Source organism: Pinus tabuliformis, chromosome 3_2 (genome assembly GCF_031772625.1).
Source record: "Pinus tabuliformis cultivar Carrire ecotype Pingquan chromosome 3_2, CPIR1, whole genome shotgun sequence".
NCBI lineage: Eukaryota > Viridiplantae > Streptophyta > Pinopsida > Pinales > Pinaceae > Pinus > Pinus tabuliformis.
In genome coordinates, this window is record NC_142302.1 from 587,706,538 (window position 1) to 587,729,518 (window position 22,981).

The following is a 22,981-nucleotide window of genomic DNA, read 5'->3' on the forward strand; positions in this document are numbered from 1 at the left end:
ATTGCACATAATATTCATATTTGCTAGCTAATAATATACTGTCACATTGAGTGTATGTTACAGATTTGTTCCAGATTATCATGTTTTCTTTTTGTTTCAACTTTGATTTCAGTCCTTCTTCAGCCCTATCGCCAAGAAACTGGGTCCCTCGGCTCTCGGTCGCATGGAAAGCGAGATCAACCGCTAAATCCCAAACTGCACTGACTGCATTTTAAGGAGGCAAAAAAAAATCTCAGCAATTTTACACAAAGCAGTGCCAATGCTGATGGCCACAGGCTCAAATCCGTTCCAGGCTCATCGAAAATGTCTGGGATTTCCGGGGCGGGAATAAGTTCCGCTGGTCATTTAGTGCGTTCTGGTTCAAATTCGGGAAAAATTGCCGCAGGTTTGTGTCGGTTTGGCTAAGTTTGGCAGTCGGTTGAAGGGACTCTGTAATGGGAGCCATTGGCGCGTTCTATGATCGATTTTCCAACGCAGGACAAGACAGCCTGAGATATCGGACAGTTGTATTGATTTTTTTCGTGTCCAAATGTGGCTGGTTGGGTTGTAGGCCACATTAGATTAAGATTTTTGTTCAGGTTGAATTCCTCATTTTGCAAAAAGGAGCCCGGAATTTACTTTTCCCGCTTTCATAAGATTATGAAGCTTGAATCGTTTTGAAGCTCGTGGTGAGAATGCATGTTGTCTGCTGTGAAGATTTCGAAACCGAGTTAGAGGAGGGTTATATTGAATTTGAAGCTGTTTTCGAGAAACTTCGCACAATTTATGTGACGATTGCGAAGATTCTCAAGCGATTGACGATTCTGAAGCTTTTTGCTAATGCGTTTGGATGTGCCTGTGAAGATGTTTAAAACTTTGAAGATTTAAACTACACTGTTACATATCCAGTATTTGGTGAGGGGAGATAGTTGCGCTTGGCTAAATTCTCCAGCAAAATGGAAAAATAGAAGATTTTAGGTTATGTTCGGGGCAAATATCAGGATTTTAACCTCAGATAGCAGTGCTTTATTGTGTATGATAGAAGCTTTTCAATCTCTTGAAATGTCTTAACGGGGAGCAGTTTCTGCATTTTGTTTCGCTTGAAGCTTTGCTGTTTTTTCTGGCAATTTTCGATATTCAGTGACGGTCCTGTCCCCCGAGGTCCCGGAGGTTCGGCACAATGAAGAATGTTTTCAAGCATTGTGATCGCAAAATAAGCTCAAAGCAAGTTAAAATTGAGGATAAGAGCAATTTCTCGTCAGTTCCAACTGATCATTCAAGTGGCAGATTGAATGGCACTCGGTCTCTTCCTTTACCCGTTGACAATGAAACCCTGGATGATATCAATTTTGCAAAGAAAGAGTATAGAAGAGTGTCTTCTTGGTCTCATTATTTGGATTTCATTGGAGGAGAGCAGGCTATTGGAGATGGTGAAGAATGGATGATTGATATGTCTCAGTTGCTCATAGGCACCAAGTTTGCTTCTGGGACCTACAGCCGACTATATCACGGAATTTACAAACAGAGGCCTGTGGCTGTTAAGGTGATGAGGCAACCGGATGAGGATGACGCTGTTGCTACTTCATTAGAGAAGCAATTTACAGCGGAAGTCAAATTGCTATTTCGGCTAAGGCATCCGAACATCATAGATGTAAGTTTTCTGCATATCCGCAAACATTCTCTTTTTAGCTTTTAGATTAAACATTTCATTGTCTCCCCGAACAGCAGGGTTTTGGCTTAGATAAACAATTGTTCAGTAGATATATAGAAGAAGAAGGGCTAAAATTGAATATGTAGCCCTACTTCTTAGTTTTAAGGTTCTAATTGTTGAATCAGAGCCCTGATAGTATTGAACATCAAATAAATTGCCCTGATGTTAATAGATTTATTTTACATATAAAAATGATGATTTTGGTTGTGGTTTGGGGATGGAAGGAATTTACAATCAACTTAAAGCACCAGGGACGAAAGTGACGAAATCCATCCTCGGTATGTTCACCCCATATCTAAGGAGATAGGTTACATGCACCGTTCGTCACCGGGGATACCGGGAAGGGTCTCACTGGCCAATTAGATCTGCGACATCCCGAGCACGAGCTACTGTGCAAGGACAACGAACGGCTGCTTGGCTTAATGATTAAACATGCAAAAATCATAAACTCAAAATCACTATGCCAGAGGTACACGTCTAGGATCCAAAGCATAGATAACATTGGTTTTGTCGTTTTGATTAGGGGAAAAAAAGAAAAAAAGCCTCGACTAGAGCTTGCAAAAATTTGTCTCTTTTCAACGCAATTTCTCATTCTCAGATGTCGAAGACAATCGATCCGATCACCATATTCCACTTAGTTTTCTAAAGCAAAATTTTCAGAAGCCCATTAACAAAATGTGTCACAATTATTTCCATGGTTACAACTTGAGTTGAAAGAAATTGAATACCCAATCAATAAGTGCGATAAAAGTTCTTCTCTACGTTGTTTTTTGTTCGTGCAATCTTTGGGTTAATTGGTTGAAGGAAATGGGATATATTACAAAATCTACCATAACGATGCTATATCAGATGTCTTCAGTTGCCGTAAGCTTTGATTCTGCAAGCTTTGATGTCTTTAGTTGCCGTAAGCTTTGATTCACAATTGAAGCTCATTACAAGATGCACCATAAAAGGTTGTTTCTCTTGTTTTATTTGGAATGATAAATTTTGTTGTGTTGATTAAAGCAGTGTTGAAAAATCTGGCATGGGCAAAAAACCAGCAAAGGTCCAGAAAACATCTTCTTGGAAACATCGGTGGAAAAATTGGCAAACTGCTGTTGATATTAAAAAATACAAAATATATTCATTTTTTTCCAAATCAGGAAAAATCGGCAAAAAAATGGAAAAAATTGGAAAAATTCACCAAAGGAAAAAATCGTGATTTTTTCAACGCTGGATTAAAGTATATCAATTGTCAACTAGATGCCTTCTGCATACTGTACGTTTTGAACGTTTTGATTGTATTCAGATAACATGTTGAATTCATCACAAACTACATAATGTGTTGTTTTTCGTGGCCATAATTCTTTGTTCTATTGATTGCATTGAGAGTAGCAAGGTGCCTCTATAACCTAGAATGATAGAGATGGTGTCATGTGAGAAATGTTTACATTATTATATGTCCTTAAAAAAATACTATTTATAACAAATAATAATAGTAGTACTATATGTTAGATAAATATACATTTGTGAAGCACGGGTTCACGAACTAGGGGGTTTGAAAACTAGGGGGTGGGGTTCACGAACCCGTCTCGGGTTCTCGTCTCCACGTATCGGGCGCTGGAGCGGGTACTTCCTAGATGAACCCATACGAACCGGGTTCTTCCGGTAGTCAATAATTTTTCCCTAGGTTCGTTTGCTTAAATGAGTTCACCAAACCTCGAAAATGGGTCCGTGAACTCCGAAAATGGGTGCGTGACAGCTTTTTACGTGGCGCCGAGCAAGAAAAATTAAATCCTTTCTTAGTAAAACATTTCAAATTTAAAGTTCTGAGGTCTTAAAGTCCCATCATTTCGAAATAAGTACAGGTTTTTGTAATTTCTTTGCCATGATTTTTATCAAAATTCCTATCACAGTAAAACATTTCAAATCTAAAGTTCTGAGGTCTTAAAGTCCTAGCATTTCAAAAGTACAAGTTTTTTAATTTCTTTGCCATGAATTAGTTTCTAGATTTTATTTCTTAATGATAATTAGTAATGCATGCCTCTAATTGAGATACGACATCCTTTTATAGAAATACCATTAAGTACAAGTCATCTTAAGAAGGATACATGCATTTAAAAAAACATAGAAATACCATTAAGTATAAGTCATTTGAAGGATATATGCACTTAAAAAACTACTTTTTGCTATCTTAAGCATTCACTAATTTCCTTGCGTTTCTTCCGCTGATCTGAAATTGATTGGAGGTGAGGCTCTCTTGGCTCTTAGAGAGCCTCACCTTTTAGCTGCATCTTCCAAAAACTCGACTCATAAACAAATGAATCAAACACAATCACACAAGATATTTTAGAACACAACCACACAAGATATTTGAGAACTTGCCTCCTTTGTTGTGAGTTGTCAAATAGGAAAAACTAAATACATTATTTAGATATTGCCTTTCTTGATATAAGTTGCCTAGGACTAGATGTTTTCTTCCTCATTAGATGTTACCATTATGAGCCAAGCAACCTGGCTACCCACTTCCTCCTGTTTTAGATGGAAAGCGTCCCTTGCTTTCCGCCTCCCTGTTTAAGTGCGAAGTCATGGCTGAAATGATTTTTGGATGCTGCTTGAGTTGATGTGATGTGATGCTGACTGTTGATAACAAAGCAACATAGCTTGGGGGGGGGGAGGTCCCACCTCCAAATGAACCCGAGGCGAATGCTGCTGTGCTGATTGTTGATGAAATAACGGGTGCCTACATAGCTTGGGGTGGGAGGGCACTTCTCCAAAGGAACCCAAGACAGATGTTGTTATGCAGAAACTGATGTGCCTACTAAAGCGGGGTGAAAGGGCACGTCTCCAAAGGGAATTTGCTCCGAATGCTGCTCCTGATATAAAAACTCATGGGTTCTGGATAGGGTGCGGAACCAGGCCACACCAGAGATATACTTGAACTAAATGTGTTGCAAACTTGTAACAAAAGTGGCCATGGGTGTTGTAGATGTTGTCATGAGGCAGATAAATTGAGACTAAAGGACCTGTAGTGGCTGGAAAATAGGAAGGATGCTAATAACAAAACTTTAGAGCAACAAACTTTAGAAAAGAAAAAAATGCAGCATGGAAAATGTGGCAGCCGCATGAAAAGAGTGCATTAAATAAACAAGCATTTAAAAAAATAAAAAAATAGATCAAGCCTCAAGGAGCAACTTGCTCTGATACCAATGGATCTGCAATTGATTGGAGGTGGGGCTCTTAGAGAGCCTCACCTCTCAGCTGCATCTTCCAAAAACTAGACTCAGAAACAAATGAATCAAACACAATCACACAAGATAAGATAAAAGACTAACATTCACTTGTATTATCATGAGGATTGATAGCCTTTTAAAGAGATTACAAATACATATTTTAGAACTTGCCTCCTTTGTTGTGAGTTGTCAAACAGGAAAAAAATTAGATACATTATTTAGATAATTGCCTTTCTTGATATAAGTTGCCTAGGACTAGATGTTTCCTTCCTCATTAGATGTTACCATTATGAGCCAGGCAGCATGGCTGCCTATCCGCCCTGATAAATTTCTCCACTATGTCAATACCCATATAATATAAATGTTTCATCGCACTCAACACAAAACTTCGATACTAAGTTATTTATGTATTCAATAGTATCCATATGTGAGGAATTTGGTTTTGTGGTTTAAAGTTCTTTAAACAGATATATTAATTTTATAATCTACTTTGGTTTTTATTTTGAAGGGAGTTATTGTCTTCATTTCAATGTGTAAATTGCAATTTCCACTTGATATCAAATTTGAAATTTCAAAGTGAATGCTCATGTTTAAGTCTTTAAATGATTTTTTTTTGTAAGTTGGAAGATTTCAAAATTCATATATATTATAATTTATAAAATATATAAATTATAATATACCCCTGACGAACCCATGTATCTTGTTTCAAAAAGTGACACACCCGTCCTCGAACCCACGTTTCCTGGCAACATAGATATAGATACAAAGTAAAATAAAAAACTTTCTAGATATATGAAACAGAGAGATTTGATCGCAAATAAAAATATCTTAACAATAATCAAAATTGTAATTTTACATATCCATCTGAGTTTTGTGAAGTTGAGTGATGCTACAACCAGCCTATATCCATATGGATTCTTAAATGATCAAGAAATTTACACGTCAAGAGATTTGATCCCTTTCAGAGCTTGATAGATCTAGAGCGAAGATAGATTTCTAGGAATCAAATATGATGGAAAAGGATCTTCTTTCAACTCGAAAATTGTTGAAGCCTGAAGACCATTGACATTTAGCTTGTTATTGCTAGATTGAGGTTAGGATTTTCTTCTAATTTCTGCTTGGACTAATCAAATGCGTTCTCCTTTATAAAAAATCTTTCTTAGTTGGCACCTTCTTTGACAAAAAAAGTTTCATTATAACATTTTCTTAGTGACAAAATATCATCCCATTGATTACAAATAAAATGGCCTTTTGTTGGGCATTGATGCCTTAAAATTCGATCCCTGCATACTGATAATGAGATTGAAATAAGTTGGAAAAGCGTGATGTGATATGCTCTTTTATAGTTTGTCTGCTTGCTCCTTGATTACCAAGCTTCTCCATGTGTCTTCCTCATTGTAGATTGCCGAAAGCTAGAGATCTGAAGGATTTCTGGCATGCATTAAACATCTTCTCCCTCAAATTTTTGTCACCATTCCCTCGCACATTAGAAGAACTGCAAACAAGCTAGTCAACAGGTTAGCTAATGAGGGTTGTAGTAATTGTCTGTTGATAAACCAATCCTCTTGGTCTTCTCTCCCTCTACCTTGAAGCAAGAATGCCAAGAGATTTCTACAATACCAAAGCCCCTATGCGGGTGTTATTGCTGAAATAATGGAGGTAGGGCTTTATATGATGGGCCCCCCCATTGCCCCACCCCCTCACACACCACACCACCCTAGTACATTAATGAGCCCTTGCCACCCAAGGAGGGTGGTAGAGGCACTTTGGCACATCTTAATGTTAAGCTTTGTCAGATGCAGCGCATGCGCTGCAAGCAACATCATGCTCCTCCTCCTTGGCAATTTGATTGCCCTTCTTCTGTTCTTTCGACGCTTGCTTCAAATGCTTTCTTCGTTTACCATGACCTTTGATTATTGTATTGTTGCTTGCATGTGGGGGTCCTCTTTCGCCCCTCTGTTTTTTCCTCCACCTATAGCGGCGTTTTGCGATGAAGATGGACTTGCCCCAATGTCACACGGTTCGGGTTCAACAATGATTGGCTTCGGTTTGAGTTCGAATTTTTTGATGAGGTTTGCTATTAGGTTCGTCTATATATATAAACATATATTAATTTAAAATGAATCATAGGATAAAATAGTAACAAATCAACATTAATAAACATAAAATATGCTATCACAAACATGGAAACTGCAAGGATAAATTACAAGCTTGAGTTGTGACATGAAGTTATGAGTTTTGATCTATGGACTTGGTCATTGGCTAACCTCATCGAACCTCAAAACATTTTTGAGGTTCGCCAAAATTCGAACCTCAAGGTTAAAGTTCGACGAACCTTGTGACATAGACCTGCCCTGAGTCCATTGATTGTGCAACCCTCCTGATGTGATCTTCTGGTTAAGTTCTTTCACCACTAGCTTTTGCAACTTCCAATTTAGCTCTAGTTAGGCCTCAACAAAGTCTTACTGCCTTTGGCAGCCATGACGTGCCAGCGCGCTTGTTGCCACCATGGAGGGAGAGGTTGAGGAGCATTGGGTGGTTTCAGAGATCGACTACGAGCATAGTCTTTAGCTCGCAGCTTTCATGAGCACCACCCCACATATTCAGGAGGAAATTTGATTGGTCGAGGCAGAAATTCAGCAGGAAAAGTAGGAGATTTTGGACTTGGATGTCATGGCAGGTATTGCTCCTCGGGTTCCTGATACGGGCGACTCCCTTGGAAGACAAAATCATTATCTTAATACTGTGAACCTTTATTGGCATGTTAAGTTGCTTTTGGGCAAGATTCTTGTGGATAGAAGATAGACCCAGGTGAACCTCATGCACTGTTTGGATGAGCTTAGGGATCTCATGTTAGATGTGGAAGGACGGTTGGCCATGCTAGATATGGGATCTCCACCCAGCTCACCAATTTCTTGGCCATGCAAGGTCGAGGAACAACCCATCAACTGCAACACCTCACTCTCCTCCTGCAGCTCAGGTTTCTCATCTTTCATGGTTTTATTTCTTGGGTTTCTATGTTTTCCCACCAGGGCTGATGGCACTTTATTTTTAGAGTTTATGTTTAGTTTTCTTAGCTTGTTTTCTCAGACTCTGAGGAATTCAAATGGCGCACCTTTTGTTTTTTGTTGCTGGTTTCCCTTATGGTGGGGCAGCAGTTTTACTGTGAACTTTCAGTCTCAGACTGTAAGCTATGTTTCAATTATGCTGCCCTAGACTCTCTATTCTTCTGTCTATGGTCTGGTTTCCCATGTGGCAGGCCAGAGACAGTAAGACAAGTATTGTAGTTGTAATTATTTGATATTTTCATTGCAAAAATTAACTTACAAAAAGATAATAATCTGTTTGTTTGCTCCAAGGTTTGGTTCTATTGTTGAGATATGATCCAGTAGAGACCTGCAATTACTATTAGAAGGAAAATAAGCCACAACTATTGAAGCGAGAGAATAATACAGAAGAACAAGGTAGAAGATTTGCAGAGTTTGTTGGGTAAAACCTGCTTGGAGTTGGGTCCCCAAGTTTAAAAGAAAAGTTGTAACCTGAGGCAGCTTTCTTGTCACATTAAACTTTTGGTCAGTTAGAGCTTGAGTCAAATTGTTATGGCCAATTTATTGATGTAATGTCTTTATTGCAATAAGAGTGTCCATGTGACTGTCCACATTAGACATACAGTGGATTTCACTGCACACCACACAAATCAGGTTGTGGGCTTGCCATTAAACTTCTCATCAAGTGACTTTTAAATATATCCTTGGTTTTGTTCTATCCAAAGTAGACTTCAAAAGTGGACTTACGAGTGGAAGTGTGGACAACCCTGTTATAGGACTGCTGTATATAATTAAATTTTCATCCCATGTCTTTGGATGCTTTTGATTATATCCTCTCATAAGCTGAACCAAAGTCCTATTCCCTACCTCTGTCCTGTCCATCAATTTGTGGGTGAAGGAAGTGGATCTCTTCAATTTAGTATCCAACTCCCACAACAAAGTTCAAAATATATCTACTATTGAGAAATCTAATATCTCTACTAGAAAGGATGCTTCTCGGAACCCAATGTGCATCGAAACCATTTCAAAGAACAAGCATGCAATGTCTTGTCCTCTGACGGTCTTTTCATAATCCATCAGAACACACATCATATTGAATCTCTTGAGAGTCATGCCCTCTCCATGTCCTTGGCAGAACTCCATGGATATTCTGTCTCATGGCCATGTAGGCATCAAAATTGACTCTATAGTCTTTGCTTCATGTTGCTGTTGCTAGATTTGCTTGTACAATGCAATATACACATTTTCATAAACTTAGCTACTTGTTCTTATATCTTGGCCAATAAACATACCTCTACAAGTTAGGCAGTCTTCCCAACATGAAAATGCCCAACTACCTTTGAGGTATGAGCCTCCCTTATTAGTTATTAGTGGTACTCTTTCTTCGTTTGGTACAAAGTGCTTCTCCATCTTGTAAAGAAATCCATCTTGGAGATGATAATCAAGACGTGCATGCTCCTATTGACACTACAGTTGCTGATACACCTTTTGAATTCCTCATCTTCTACAAACCCCCTCTTTGTATTCTTCATTGGTGAATGGCTCCATGTGCATAGTGTCTCCCAAAGCTATGACTTTTTGTGTTGGCTAGATTGGCAAACTTGTTGGTAATGCCCTTATATTTAATCACTAAATGAAATTGTTGCAGAAATCCCATCCATTTAAAATGCCTTTCTTGCTGAAGCTTACTTTGAGTCTGCAGCTATTGCAGTGGCTGGTGTTTTGTATGGATAATGGTTTTCTTACCTCACAGAAAATGTTTCCACTTCTTTATTGCTTGCACCATGCCATGGAGCTCCTTACCATATGTAGGGTAATTCAATTCTTCTCCATGAAATAGTTCCAAATGGTAGCAGACCATCCTGCCCCCTTACATTAACATTGCACCCATAGCATACCCAGTAGCATCGATTTTCACTTCAAATGACTTTTGCAAGTTAAGTAGTGTTAGGACAGGGGCTTGACTAGTCATCTGCTTCAATTCTGCAATTTTCTTTTTTGCTGATTCTTACCCCACTGCAAACTTTTACCATTGGTTGTCATAGCATGAAGTGGTTTTGCCACAACTGAAATTGATGCTATGAACTTTCCTAGATATTGGGCAGCTCCTACAAAACTCCAAACTTTTGTGACATTAATAGGAGTGGGCCATTTAAGGGTGGCCTCTGTTTTTGTAGGACCTACCTTGAACTTACCTTCACCAACCACATGCCCCAAATACCAGTGATTGCATAGCAAACTCACATTTACAATGGTGGTAATCATACTTTCTAGCTTCTCTATTTTTCTTCCTAGTTATTGCTACTCCTTGTTTACTACCATTATGTTGCCTGTTCTCGTCATTTCTTCTCACATGCAACACTCGTCATCTTCTCTAAAACCTTCCTCTCATTCAGTTTTCTCTCCCAGAGTTCAACCTTTTGGTCAAGCCTCATACCATTGATGCTAGCGGGTTGTTGTGTCCCAAGTCTTCACCTCTTCACTTGCATGATGCATCTAATGGCCTCATAGAACAATGCTAAGCATCAAACATTCAGTGATTCATTCACACACAACAATATAGAAGTAGTTACATGGAGTTTATGGCTCTCTTTATACTTGAATCCCTATCCGACTTAATTGGCTAACGTTCTAATTTTTATCCTTTTTATTTATGCTCATGACTGACTCATCTTCCATTCTGGCTCTCTAGATTCTCATTTTGACTCTCTAGGTCAATCTCCCTATCCTGCTTCTCTTCTTCTTCCATCCATACTAAGATTTTCTGTCCCTATCATGCCATTTTGTGTGTTCTGCCCTCTTGATCATCTTTTATGTGCCTTCAGACTATATAACTGTTGTGTTGAATGCTTGATGTCATGCACGTGTTCTTCCCTCACATGTTGTGTGCTTTCTTTCTTTGTGCCAAAATTGTGCATTGCACCATTATGTTACACTTGTGCAGCTGTGCTATTCCATGATCCATCCATTCTTCCTTCTGTCGCACTTTTCTTGTACACACTTAGATCCTTTTGGAATGCTCTGGCATCAAGTTGATTCAGGATTCTATGCAGCAACTCCATTATTCTTGATTAAAAGCTTCCCATTGATATGAATGTTTGGAGCTGGGGCTTTGATATACTCAGCTCTTCCCATATTCTTGGCCACTCAATAGTCAATACTACAGCTAACTCTTTAGAAGCTCCATTGAGCCTCTGTATCTGCACTCAAACTGACCACCAATCCCTTCTTTGCAGCTTTGGAATCCAAAAATTTGGCAGAGGTAAAAGGAGGCTACTCTTTTTCTGAATTGGGTGCCAAGCCTGCAACTCCATCAAAATTTGCATTTAAAGAATACACCACATTCCTCCCAGATTGATTAAGATCTTTACAATCCAGTGCCAGAAACTCCAACAGAGAACAATCTTGAGATTGAATCTCTCTGGAGAAACTTCAATCTTCATCTTCAGCTGCTCGTGTGTTTGAATGCCCTCTGTCTGCAATTGTAACAACCCCATCAAGATATCGTGTTAGGTGTTGGCTGTGATGAATGCGGTTTGCTGTGTCCGGCACCCATCTCCACGCAGTCCATATGGCTGTGGGTCCTTGAACGAAATAACTGAAGTTTTGAACTCTGTGCAAAAATATAATATAAACTCTAGAATTCCCTGATAAACACTTTGCCTTCCCAAAATTGCTCAATCATGAACAGACTCAAAGTGTGTAATAAATTATACCTTTCACAAAAACCCTCTGATTGAGCCTCGCTGCAATTTGAGAAACGCGATCTGAGTAATGAGATTTGAGAAATACAATCTGAGAAACACGATCTGAGTAATTCCAATCTTTTCGCCAACAGAAATGTGATCTGAGAAATGCGACCTTAGAAATGCACTTTGAGAAATGTTATCCATTTCATTCCTAGGTGCTTTTTTTTGTTCATTTCAAAACCTGTTGTAAACATGCGAGATTGGGTTTCAAAAAAAAGTTGCCATGCTCAGACTTGACGAAAGACAGCTGGCCAGGACTCGACAAGACTCGGTCACTCAGGAAATATTCAGCGAATACAAAAACAATTCAAAATATTGTCTTGGTGAGTCTAGCAAGTCTTGGTGAGTTTAGCAAGTCTTGGCGAGTCTGGCCAAGTCTTGGTGAGTGGTGACTTCAGGGCTGAGTATGAGGTGAGTACCCAGCCCAGCTAATAATCGGTAAGACTCAGCAAGACTCACGAGTCTTGGCTGACTCAAACTACACTGGTTTCAAAACCAGCAGATGTACAGAAATTTTGTTGGGATCATACTGCTGTAGCTCTTTGAATCTTTTATAGAGAATGTAGTATAATGTAAATGGATTCAGTATTCACATTCCAACCTGTCCGCAGTTAGTTACTTGCCATTTAAGATTTTCAACTGCTTATTGTCTTTACAGGTTTGCCTAAACGACTTGTTCTCCGGTGATCACTTAAATTCATATGAAAATATCTGAAGTCCATGTACATTTTGCATTGTAAAGGCCTAATTTGAGATGCTTTTTCTGGTTATCTTAAAATCATTGACAAGAAGATCTACCTTCTTCCAAAGGAAAGCCTTGAAGGGAAACCCCTGGGCACTTCCCAGCATTTCAAAGATAGAACCAAGTGTAAACCCATTGGTACTGATCACAGTGCTTCACCCAGTAGGGACATTGAGTGAGGCACACAAGAAATGCAGTCAGCCCAGATGATCGACCTTGAGACTCCCTGCATGATCTTTGAGCTAGCCCAGTGCACTGCAGGAAGCTCTGTTGTTAAAATATTTCCAGCAGTTCTGTTTTCATTGCATTTTTTAATTCAATGGATATGAAAATTTGAATTACATCAACATAAATAGCAACGCTACATTTTAGATATTTATCTTTTACAAATTGGTGCTTCAGAGAACATTGGTTGGATTGCGCTAACATAACGTGGCATAAAGTCTATATCAGGCATTTTCTCTTGGATAAAGAGTTTTTGCTTACAACTAATACTGAATGCTGCCAATAAACGTAAAGGCTATTTTATATCTCTAAACTAGTTGTGAGCTTTTAATATCTATCAATTCAAAAGGTAGCAGTTTGGTTCTAGAATGTAGAAACTTGGGTTGTCTGATAAAGTTAATTTCTGATGTCTCTTGTTCTTAGTAGGACTCCCCTGATAATTCTCTGTTGGCTATTCATCAGTTTCCAATTGACTGTCAACTTTTCTTTCTTGTAAAATTTGTGTGTGTGGTTTTTTCATGTTCTATTCATCAGTTTCCAATTGACTGTTGACTTTTCTTTCTTGTAAAATTTGTACGTGTGATTTTTTCATGTCACTTTGAAGTTAAAACTTGCTTCTTTCCTCTCAAAATTGAGGTTCATTTTTCACCATTTGAAGACATTGCAATTAATGACTTTGTTGAATTAGTGTTTTGCTTTTCAAATTTGTACTTTTGGTTCTGATTTGTCGACTGCCTGGGTGTCATTTCTCTTTTGTTCTGGCTATTGATTGTGTAATTAATAACTTTCACATGACACAAGCAGTAAACCTGTGGAATGGTCAAAGCAGATAGCAATTTTATTTCAACATGTTAACTGACCGTGACGCAACTGGATTTTACAGTTTGTTGCAGCATGCAAGAAGCCTCCTGTATTTTGCATCATCACTGAATATTTGCCTGGAGGTTCATTGAGGACATACCTTCATAAGCAGGAGCCGCATTCAGTTCCACTGAAACTTGTTTTGAAGATGGCCCTTGATATTGCTCGGGGAATGAAATATCTTCATTCTCAAGGTATAATGCATAGGGATCTGAAATCAGAGAATCTCCTCTTGGGTGATGACATGTGCGTGAAAGTGGCTGATTTTGGGGTGTCATGTTTTGAGTCCCAATGTGACAGCTTTATGGGTACTTACCGCTGGATGGCACCAGAGATGATCAAGGAAAAGCCATATACAAGAAAAGTTGATGTGTACAGCTTTGGAATTGTTCTTTGGGAGCTCTTGACAGCGCTGATCCCATTTCAAGATATGACCCCAGTACAAGCTGCTTTTGCAGTATCACATAAGGTATGGACTTGGTGAAAATAAATATTCGAACCCTCATGAAAATTACCTTTTGCATAAGTTAGTGTTTGGTCCAGATGGGGAAAAAGTGCTTTCTTTATTTGTGGCCACATGAATGCCAATGTAAACAGTTCTATAGATCTGGGTTTGCTAATGGCACCTGATCTTCTTGTGAGGTGATTGAGGTCTGTAGTGGCAATCTGCATATACCTTGCATAGTAATTGAAGATAGGTCTATATCCTGCATCCAACAATGTAGCAACACCTTGAGTTGTCAAATTGACCTTTTCTTGTTTCCTAAGTTTTATATGATGAACTGTAATTTTTAATGGTTAGGTCCGTCTTGCCCACTGGGTGTAGAACAGTTGGTGAATGAGTATGCTGTTAAGGCATTCCTTGTGTGATGGTCACCAATTTGAAACCCCGAGGGTAGTCTCACTCCCCTAACCTTCAAAACAAAAGGAAAAAGAAAAGAAAAACAATTAGGTCCTTCTCAAATTGCTAGCTTTGCAATCCATGACAGATACTGAACCAGCATAGGTATAAATCTTAAGTGATTCTTCTAGTGAACATATGACAGATATACCCTTTCTAAAAAACGTTGGTAACTGTGACTAATATGTACCTGCAAGCTTCAAATCCTGATGCTCTGACTACTGACATGACTTATGAAAAAAAGGGGGATTTCAGTTTCTACTTAAAAACAATATGCCCACATGACCATAAACAGGAAATGGGAAATGAAATTCAAAATGTAAACTGAACAAGAAATGGGTCTAGACTCTAGAGTGTTTTGGGGGTGAGCAGTGTGAATCCGTGCTCCATCCCAGCTTGTATTTGTATTATAAACTGGTTAATAATGTACTAAATATACTATCAAGATGGGAGTGGAACAAGGACAGGGATGGTAATTGAAACAGAAACGTGTCTGCTGGTCAGGCTTCTGGTAGCATAGTGATATATAATATCTCAAAAAACAATGAATAAAACAGGAATTGAATAAAAATAGAAGTTTGTCTATAATCCTAATGACTATTTCACTTTTGGTACACTGGCGGGCTAACTGCATTACATGCCTTTATGAAGTCTTGAAAATTAATTAAGATATACACTGGTGAACCCTATCTGAGAATCTGAGATATGAATAATTTGTTATTCCAAAGGAACATCCCCCTCCCCGACCCATTTCATTTTTATTGCTTGTTGAGGCTGGTTCAATATGGGAGGGTGGTGAATCTGTTCCTGAATGTTTTCCCTCTACCTAGTTGACGGTTTAACTATTTGACTGTCCAAAGTAACGTGTTCAATCATCAATGACCCTTTGAGTAATTGAGTTCAAGCAAAGGATCTACCTTTTTGTTTGGCACTAGCGAAATGGAGTTTCTCTCAAGTTACATTATATTAACAAGGATGGTTCTAACAAATATTTGACATTTTGTGTTAACATTCAGAATGTAGTATAGTGAAACACCTTTGTAACTGCATGTGGTGAAATGGATCCCAATATGGGCTTGATCACTTTGTATGGATTTTCCCTGGATATGTGGGTATGGCGGTATGCTGGATATGGGTATGGATCCTTTAAAACCTGGTATGTGGATGGGAGATTTAATGTTTCAATTAAAACTTTAAACCCTGAACTTTAGAAGTTTGAAATTAAAATTTTCAAGAATGAAAGGAACAGAACTACAACTTTTATGAACCGAAACAAAAATATCTGTTTTCAACACCATGTAATAATTCGAGTCAAGGCCCAATTGTGAAGACAAAAGTTTTAGTGACTCCTTACCGGAAAGAAACAAAAGCACAGTGATAAGAAAGAAGCATGACATGAACAGAGAAGAAGGTTATTCGTCGAGATCACGATGAATGGATCCTTTAGGACCCTCATTTATAGCACATACTCTTTCATAGTAAAACATGAAGTATGCTACATTAAATGCTATTCTACGTGCATAAAGAAAACATGCGATTGCAAGATCGTTTTTTTCTGTGTTCCTTGCTAAACAATGTTGAAGGGAACAGCTTGTGTCTTTTAGTGGGATACTAGGAGGTTGCATTCTTGAAGAAGAGCTCACATGCACAGTACAAGAAGTATCTTCAAGTTCTCCAGCAAGATCAAGTTTTCAACAAAAGAAGAATGAGAAGGCATGTTTCCAGTAGTGTCACATTTTTAATCCATCATCAACTTCATTGATGTATGGTCAACTTTAGTGCTTAGAACTGGTGTAGAGCTCGGTGAAGGATGCAACAAAGGGTTGTCCAAAGAAAAGCCCCCAACTGCGATTCCTTGGAGGAGCAGCAGGGCGAAGGAGTTTCTCTTTAGAGGCCTGAAGCTAGGCTAAAGAGTGGGATGAAGCATGAGCCTTCTTTACCATAGCTAAAACCAAAATCTTGGTGTTACTGATGAAAAAGGAGGGAGGGTATCTAGAGGAATGGCACAACTGAGCATTCGGCAGTAATTTGGGTACAGATGCCATCATAATAAATTAATCTAATGTCGGTGAATGATTGCAGACCTTCCTCAAAATGATGGGCCTTGAAGCGAACATGGCGGTTATGCTAAGTTGTTAATGTGGTGGTGTGGACCCCACCCTCCATCAATATAGGGAAAGGCCAGACCATTTTGATGGGATTATGCCACGCATTGTCATAACTTGACCCCTACCTCCAGGTGGCCCCTGGCTATTTCAAGGTGCCAGAAAGTACTTGATATTGGAACCTTGGTAGTGGAAACAAATCATTTGGGTCAAGTCAAAATTGCTTCAATAGACAAAACAAGAAGGTGGATTTGGGTAAATGCAAAGCAATATGAGGGCATTTTAAGGCGTAAGGTTGCTCGCCTTAAATGGGGACAAATGAGAATAAAACCGATCAAGATCAAGAAAAAGAAAAAGAAAATAAATAAGAGAAACAAAAATAAAGAAGAATCAATCATTTACAGTCCCACATCTACACCTCTTACTTGGTCATCAGATCTATATGTCCAAGAACTGATGAAGGTCAGAACAAAGCTGGAGATTTTGGAAGCCAGAGAACAAGAAAGAGACCGCAAAATTTCAGAAATCACAGTTGCAAACCAATGTCTAATGGAAGGTAATAGAATTTTAAAAGAATAGGTAACAATGTTATAGGAGGCTCTAGAGATAGGAAAACAAGAATGACAAAACATGAAAGAACTATTAACAACAAACAGAGATGTGACAATTTCTAAACAAACTCGGGTATCTCAGCAAACAAACATTTCCAAAGAGAAGGCAAAAATGAACAGTGGGAAAGATAGTCCTAAAGAAATCAAAGTTAGAGCTGAAGACACTAATGATTACATAAGGACAAAGGAAGAAGAAGATGCAAGTGATCACAGAACACATGAAATAGAACAAAAAGAAAGACAGGACAGAAAAACAAACTTTATTATCAGCGGAATAAGAGATTATGGAAAGAATGAAAGTACTCTTAATTTGACAAGAGACTTTCTGAAAGCTAAACTACATTGGAAAGGGCAAATTTGCCAAGCAAGAAGGGTTGGGAGGATATGTGAAGAGAGGCCTTGACCCATAAAAGTCACCATGGCAAGCGCACAAGAAAAACAACAACTTTTGGGCAGAAAGAAACTCTTGAAAGGCTCATACTTCTTCCTCGATAAAGATTTAACCAAAAAACAACAAGAGGAGAGAAGGGATGAAGTGGAGAAAATTAGAACATCAAGAAATGAAGGGAAAAGGGCATGGTTGTACAATGGGAAAGCCGTTATTGCGGTGTTTGGGCCTCTAGGCAAATCAGGGTAGCAAGCTGACAGTAAAGAAAAAACAGAGAATTCAATAATAGAGACGAAAACAACAAGAGTAGCATGGACAAAAAGGGGTGAAGACTCAAATTTGAGTCTTATGTGCCAAACTGTGTAGCAGTGAAATCCTACCCAGGTCTACCTAAGTTTAGTTTGTTGGAATTGTAGAGGTTACCCTTGGAGGAGGGGACCTGGGTTAGGGCCTATTGCAAAAGGTAGAGACATAATTTGTCTCACGGAAACTCATGAACATGATGGTTGCAAAACTCCTGTGTTTGATGGTTATTTGAAGTTGGCAGTTTGGAACAAGGTAGCAGAAAATGGCAAAGGGTATGGGGGAATACTAGTTTTAGTGAAAGAAAAAGAAGGCTGTCACATTCAGTTAATTAAAGAAGATGCAAATAAACAATATCTATGGTTGAAAATATCAGAGAATGAGAATCACATAAGAATTGCAGCATGCTATTTTGCCCCTCAAGTCTTGAAAACTTACAAAAATAAGGGGCTTGACAACAAGGATCCATATGCAGCTTTAAAACAAGATATTGTCGTGTACTCTCAGCAGGGAGAAGTTCTTTTAGTGGGAGATTTCAATGCTAGAACAACAAATAATCAAGCTAGCATCCTTTGTTGCAAAGAGGATAACAATCCTATTTGGTTCACTAAAGAGGAGAATCCCCAATGGGTGAGGTGTTCAGAAGATGACAAAGTTAGCAATCATTTTGGAGATGAGTTGCTTACACTGTGTGGGGCTTTCAACTTAATTATTTGCAATGGTCTAGATAGATGGAAAAGGTCTGGGAACTTCACTTGCAACACATACAATGGGGCAAGTGTCATTGACTATGTGATGTGTTCACAAAGCTTAATAGAAAAGATAGACGAAGTTAGTATTGGAGAGCACATTTGGGACTTAAATTCAGACCATAACCCAATTTTTATAAGGTTATCATGGTTAGAAGAAAGACAACATAGGAGGAAAACCCAATGCTCTCGAAAATCACTATCAAGGGGCAAAATTCTTCTAACACAAGAAAATGGTACTATCTTCAAGACAATGTTAGAGATTAATTCAGAAGGATAAAACTGGTTTCAAACGCTTCAGCAGCCATGAGTTAACAAATATAATCCAAAGTGCACTTGAGAAGTGCAAAAGAGCAAAAAATAGGAAATCAGAATCAAATTGCTTTCTTGTAAATGCTTGGTTTGATGAAGAATGCAAAATGGCAAGAAGAACCTTGAAAAAGGTAGGAAAAGAGAAGATGAATGTAAAGTTATATAAGCAGATACTAAAAAGGAAAAAAGATGAGTTCATGCAAACAAGGAGAGAAGAGTTAATATATTTAAGCAAGAATAATCCAAAGCTTTTCTGGTAGGAACTGCAACCAAGGAAGAATCAAATTGAAAATAATATTACAGCCAATCGATGGTTTGAATATGCAAGACAACTCTATGAGAAAGAATTTGAGGCGGAGTCCCCCTCTAGGATCAACACAAATCCGAAGCTCTTCACATTACAGGAGGTGGAGAATGGAATTAAGACGCTGAAAATAGGAAAGGCAAAGGACTTGGTTGAACTTCAAGCAAAGTATCTAAAATGGGGAATGAACGCTCTTGCACCACACATCATGAAAATATTCAACAACATCATTCAACAAGGATTCCCAAGAGATTGGACAATTAGCCTAGCAATACCCCTTTTTAAAAGTGGAGACATTAATAATCCATCCAACTATAGAACAATTATGATCAATCCTTTGTTTGCAAAGCTTTTCCGCAGCACGGTAGAAGACATAATTAGCAAGTGGGCAGAAGTAAAAGAAAAGAGGCCAAGAGGACAAGCGGGTTTTAGGCCGAAAAATTCTACAGTGGATCATGGCATCACATTGAAACACATTGTTGAAAAGGTTTGGGAGGACAAAGAATAAGTATTTTGCTGCTTTGTTGACTTCAAAAAAGCATTTGACATGGTTCCTATGGATAAGTTGTGGCGTAGAATGGAAGAACTTGAAATCCCTGTGCATTATAGAGTCGTTGTCCATAGACTTTATGAAGAAGTGAAAGTCAAAATTAGAACCTCAGCAGGTATTTCAGAGAGCTTTAGAAGTGACATTGGAGTCAAGCAAGGTTGCTCTCTATCCCCCACTCTTTTTGGTCTATATATTGATAAATTGGAAGAGTGGCTAAATCTGCAAGGTGGAGATGGTGTTCGGTTGGGGGAGTTTGTGATAAAGCTTCTTTTATACGCTGATGATATTGTATTGATTTCTAAATCGGCCCATGGATTGCAAATGCACTTATATGTCCTTGAACATTTTTGTAGAGCAGTGGGGATGCAAGTCAATACTAGCAAGACCAAAATAATGATTTTTTCTAATAAAAGGAAGCAGAGCCAGCATACTTTCTTCTTTGAAGACAACATTCTTGAAGAAGTAAAGGAGTACAAGTACCTTGGGATTGATTTCAACAACAAACTCAATTGGGAGGACTGCAGAAAGAAGAGAATTTTAGGAGGGTGGAAAGCATTATACACTCTTCAAAACAGATGTAGAGAGGCAGAGTTATGCGATTGGAAAACGATTATAGTGCTTTTTGGATTCCTAGTTTGTCTAGTGATGCTATATGGGTGTGAATTGTGGGCTAGCAGCGTTCCCGTCTCAAAATGGAAACAAATTGAGAAAATCCAAAAATGCTTGATCATGAGCAAGTTCAAAATAAAAAGTCCGGTACCATATAAGATAATGTTGAGTGGAACATGAGCAACTTCCATTGAAGCAATTGCTATGGTGCGGCTCATAAGATACCTAAAAAGAATTGAACAAATGAGAGTAGGTAGATGGCCTAATGTTATCTTTAATGAAGGCATTAGTGAAAGAAAGAAAACATGGATGAAACAAAACTACACATGGATGCCAAAATGGAATATCTACCTCAATGCCTATTCCACAAATAGCAAGGAGCTAAAGGATTTTGTTATGGAGAAGTTTCGTAAAAAGTTATGGGGAAAAGGGTTGGGTAGAAAGAAGAAATATGACATTGAGGAATTCAACCCTACCTGTGATTTACAACAAAAAGAGCTCATTGGAGCTAGCATTTCATGGAGGGCAAAGGTTTTTATTGCTCAATTAAGGACCAACTCACATCAACTTCGGTGTGAAACAGGACGGTGGAAAAGGCCTAAAGAAGCTTGGGAAGAAAGGGTGTGTACATTTTGCACGTTCGGAAAAACATTTCATTTTGGAATGTGATGCATTCAAAGACATCAGAGAAAGTTATGAGAACATGTTAGCATCAGTTTCTTGGCATTGTCTTTTTAGCGAGAGGATTGTTGGAAGGTTGGGTCAGCTCATCATCAATTTGAATCAGAAAAGGACCGAATTGCAAAGAGTGAAAAACAAGGAACTAATGGTCTCATAGACTATTTTTAGTCTCGTGGACCTTAAAATATCATTTCATTTCATTATTGTGTGATATTCCTTGCTCCTCACTGTCAGTTCCCTGCATGTTAGGCTGCCTGGTCTTCTCGTATTAATGAAAATATTTTTATTAAAAGCTGTGCTCATAGTTCAAATTTTGAATATAACTGTTCTGGTTGTTGAAGTTAATACGTATTTAATATATTTGTTGGATGAACCAAAACTGTTTTCTGACCTCTGAAATATTTTTTAAATTACTTTTGGAAGTGAAGATATTGCCAGATTGTTTGCAAAAGAAAAATGTTAAGGCGTTTCATTTTAGCGAATAAGAAAGAAACGTAAGAAGTCAATCGTCATTTTTGCATATATTGATGTATTACATGCTGGCTCGATTTATCAATGACCATAGACTTGCTGATGTAAGAGAAATTATGGTTGAAATGGGCGCAGAATGCCAGGCCACCTTTGCCGACTGCTTGCCCTGCTGCATTTGTTCACCTTATCAAGCGATGCTGGGCAACAAATCCAGACAAGCGACCAGATTTTGACCATATTGTATCACTTCTAGAACAATACCGTGATTCTCTTAGAGAAGATCCTGAATTCCTTTTGCATTACAAGCCTACAGAGCGGCACAAACTATTTCGATTCTTCAAGAGTTGTGTTCCTATTGGTGGCTCAAGTTTTTTACGGACATAGGGACCGCCAACTGAATAGAAATGTTCACCATCTGGTGAAGCATATAGTCATTTTATATTTGTAGAGCCTGTGAATTGAAAACTGTTGATTGTATGATCTACTAAAGATTGTTCATTTTTGCTTTGTATCATAACTCTTTTGGAGGACTGTGCTCAATATGTGCACTTTAAGGAGGCACCCAACTATGTATGCATGTTATAATTCTTTTTTCGATTTGTAAAAACATGGTTGACGTACAAAGCCAATCAAGTGGGCCTTATTCGGTTGTTACCCAGTCATGATACTAAGTTTGTCACTTGACAAGGAGTGCACACTTGGGCGGCGGATTTTTATCCTTGATTTTGTCCCGAAGCACAGATTCATATTATGGGCATATGAAATTATGTATATTCAGATTAACTCTGGATCATGATTTTGTGCTATCAAGTGCAATATGAATGCTTAAAGCTCTGTACTGAATTCATATCCATTTGATTTGATAGCTTAGAACCGAAGGTTCTTGCTTGCGCCTGACTTTCCAGTATCTATTGCGTATCGCAATTCTGGAAGTTGTCATTAATATTAATTATTGATTTAGTTTTATATTCTTGCGTCTATAGTCTCGACGCAACTTTTGTAAATCTGAAAAGAGTTTGAATGCAATATTGTTGAAAACACAAAACAAAAAACGTTGAAGGCACATTTATTGTAATTGTTTATTGTTTAGATATGGTTTGCTTTTATTTTCATGGTTAGCTATTCTACATAATCCGTGGTTTCCCCCGCTTTATTCTCTATTGCTCTTCTTTTCATTACCTTCGAAGTTTGCTCATGTCTGAAACTCGAACGTTCAACGACCAAGGAAAGAATCCTTTTCCTATTTACTAAATAGCACTGCCCGGGCAAAATAATTTTGCTATTTCTTTTTCAAAATCCAGTCAGTTTACAACCTAGTGTCTAATTTCATTCTTTTTATGCTTACAACCTCAAAACTGATTTGGATCAATTTATAGATAGGGTATATATATCTTATCATACTATCCAAGGCAAGGATTTTAGGGGAGTTACATGTTGAACGAGGGGACTCATATTTTACGTATGCGATGTC

At 38.3% G+C, this 22,981-nt stretch overlaps 1 protein-coding gene across 1 annotated transcript; it reads left to right on the plus strand.

Moving 5' to 3' along the window:
* Window positions 1-48: 48 nt before the first annotated feature.
* On the plus strand, window positions 49-22,407 carry LOC149181934 (serine/threonine/tyrosine-protein kinase HT1-like). The gene is made up of 3 exons (XM_089416721.1): window positions 49-1,630; window positions 13,549-13,995; window positions 21,646-22,407. The coding sequence occupies exons 1-3, from the start codon at window positions 1,160-1,162 to the stop codon at window positions 21,892-21,894; spliced, it is 1,167 nt and encodes a 388-aa protein (XP_089272847.1). The 5' UTR covers window positions 49-1,159; the 3' UTR covers window positions 21,895-22,407.
* The last annotated feature ends 574 nt before the right edge of the window (window positions 22,408-22,981 follow it).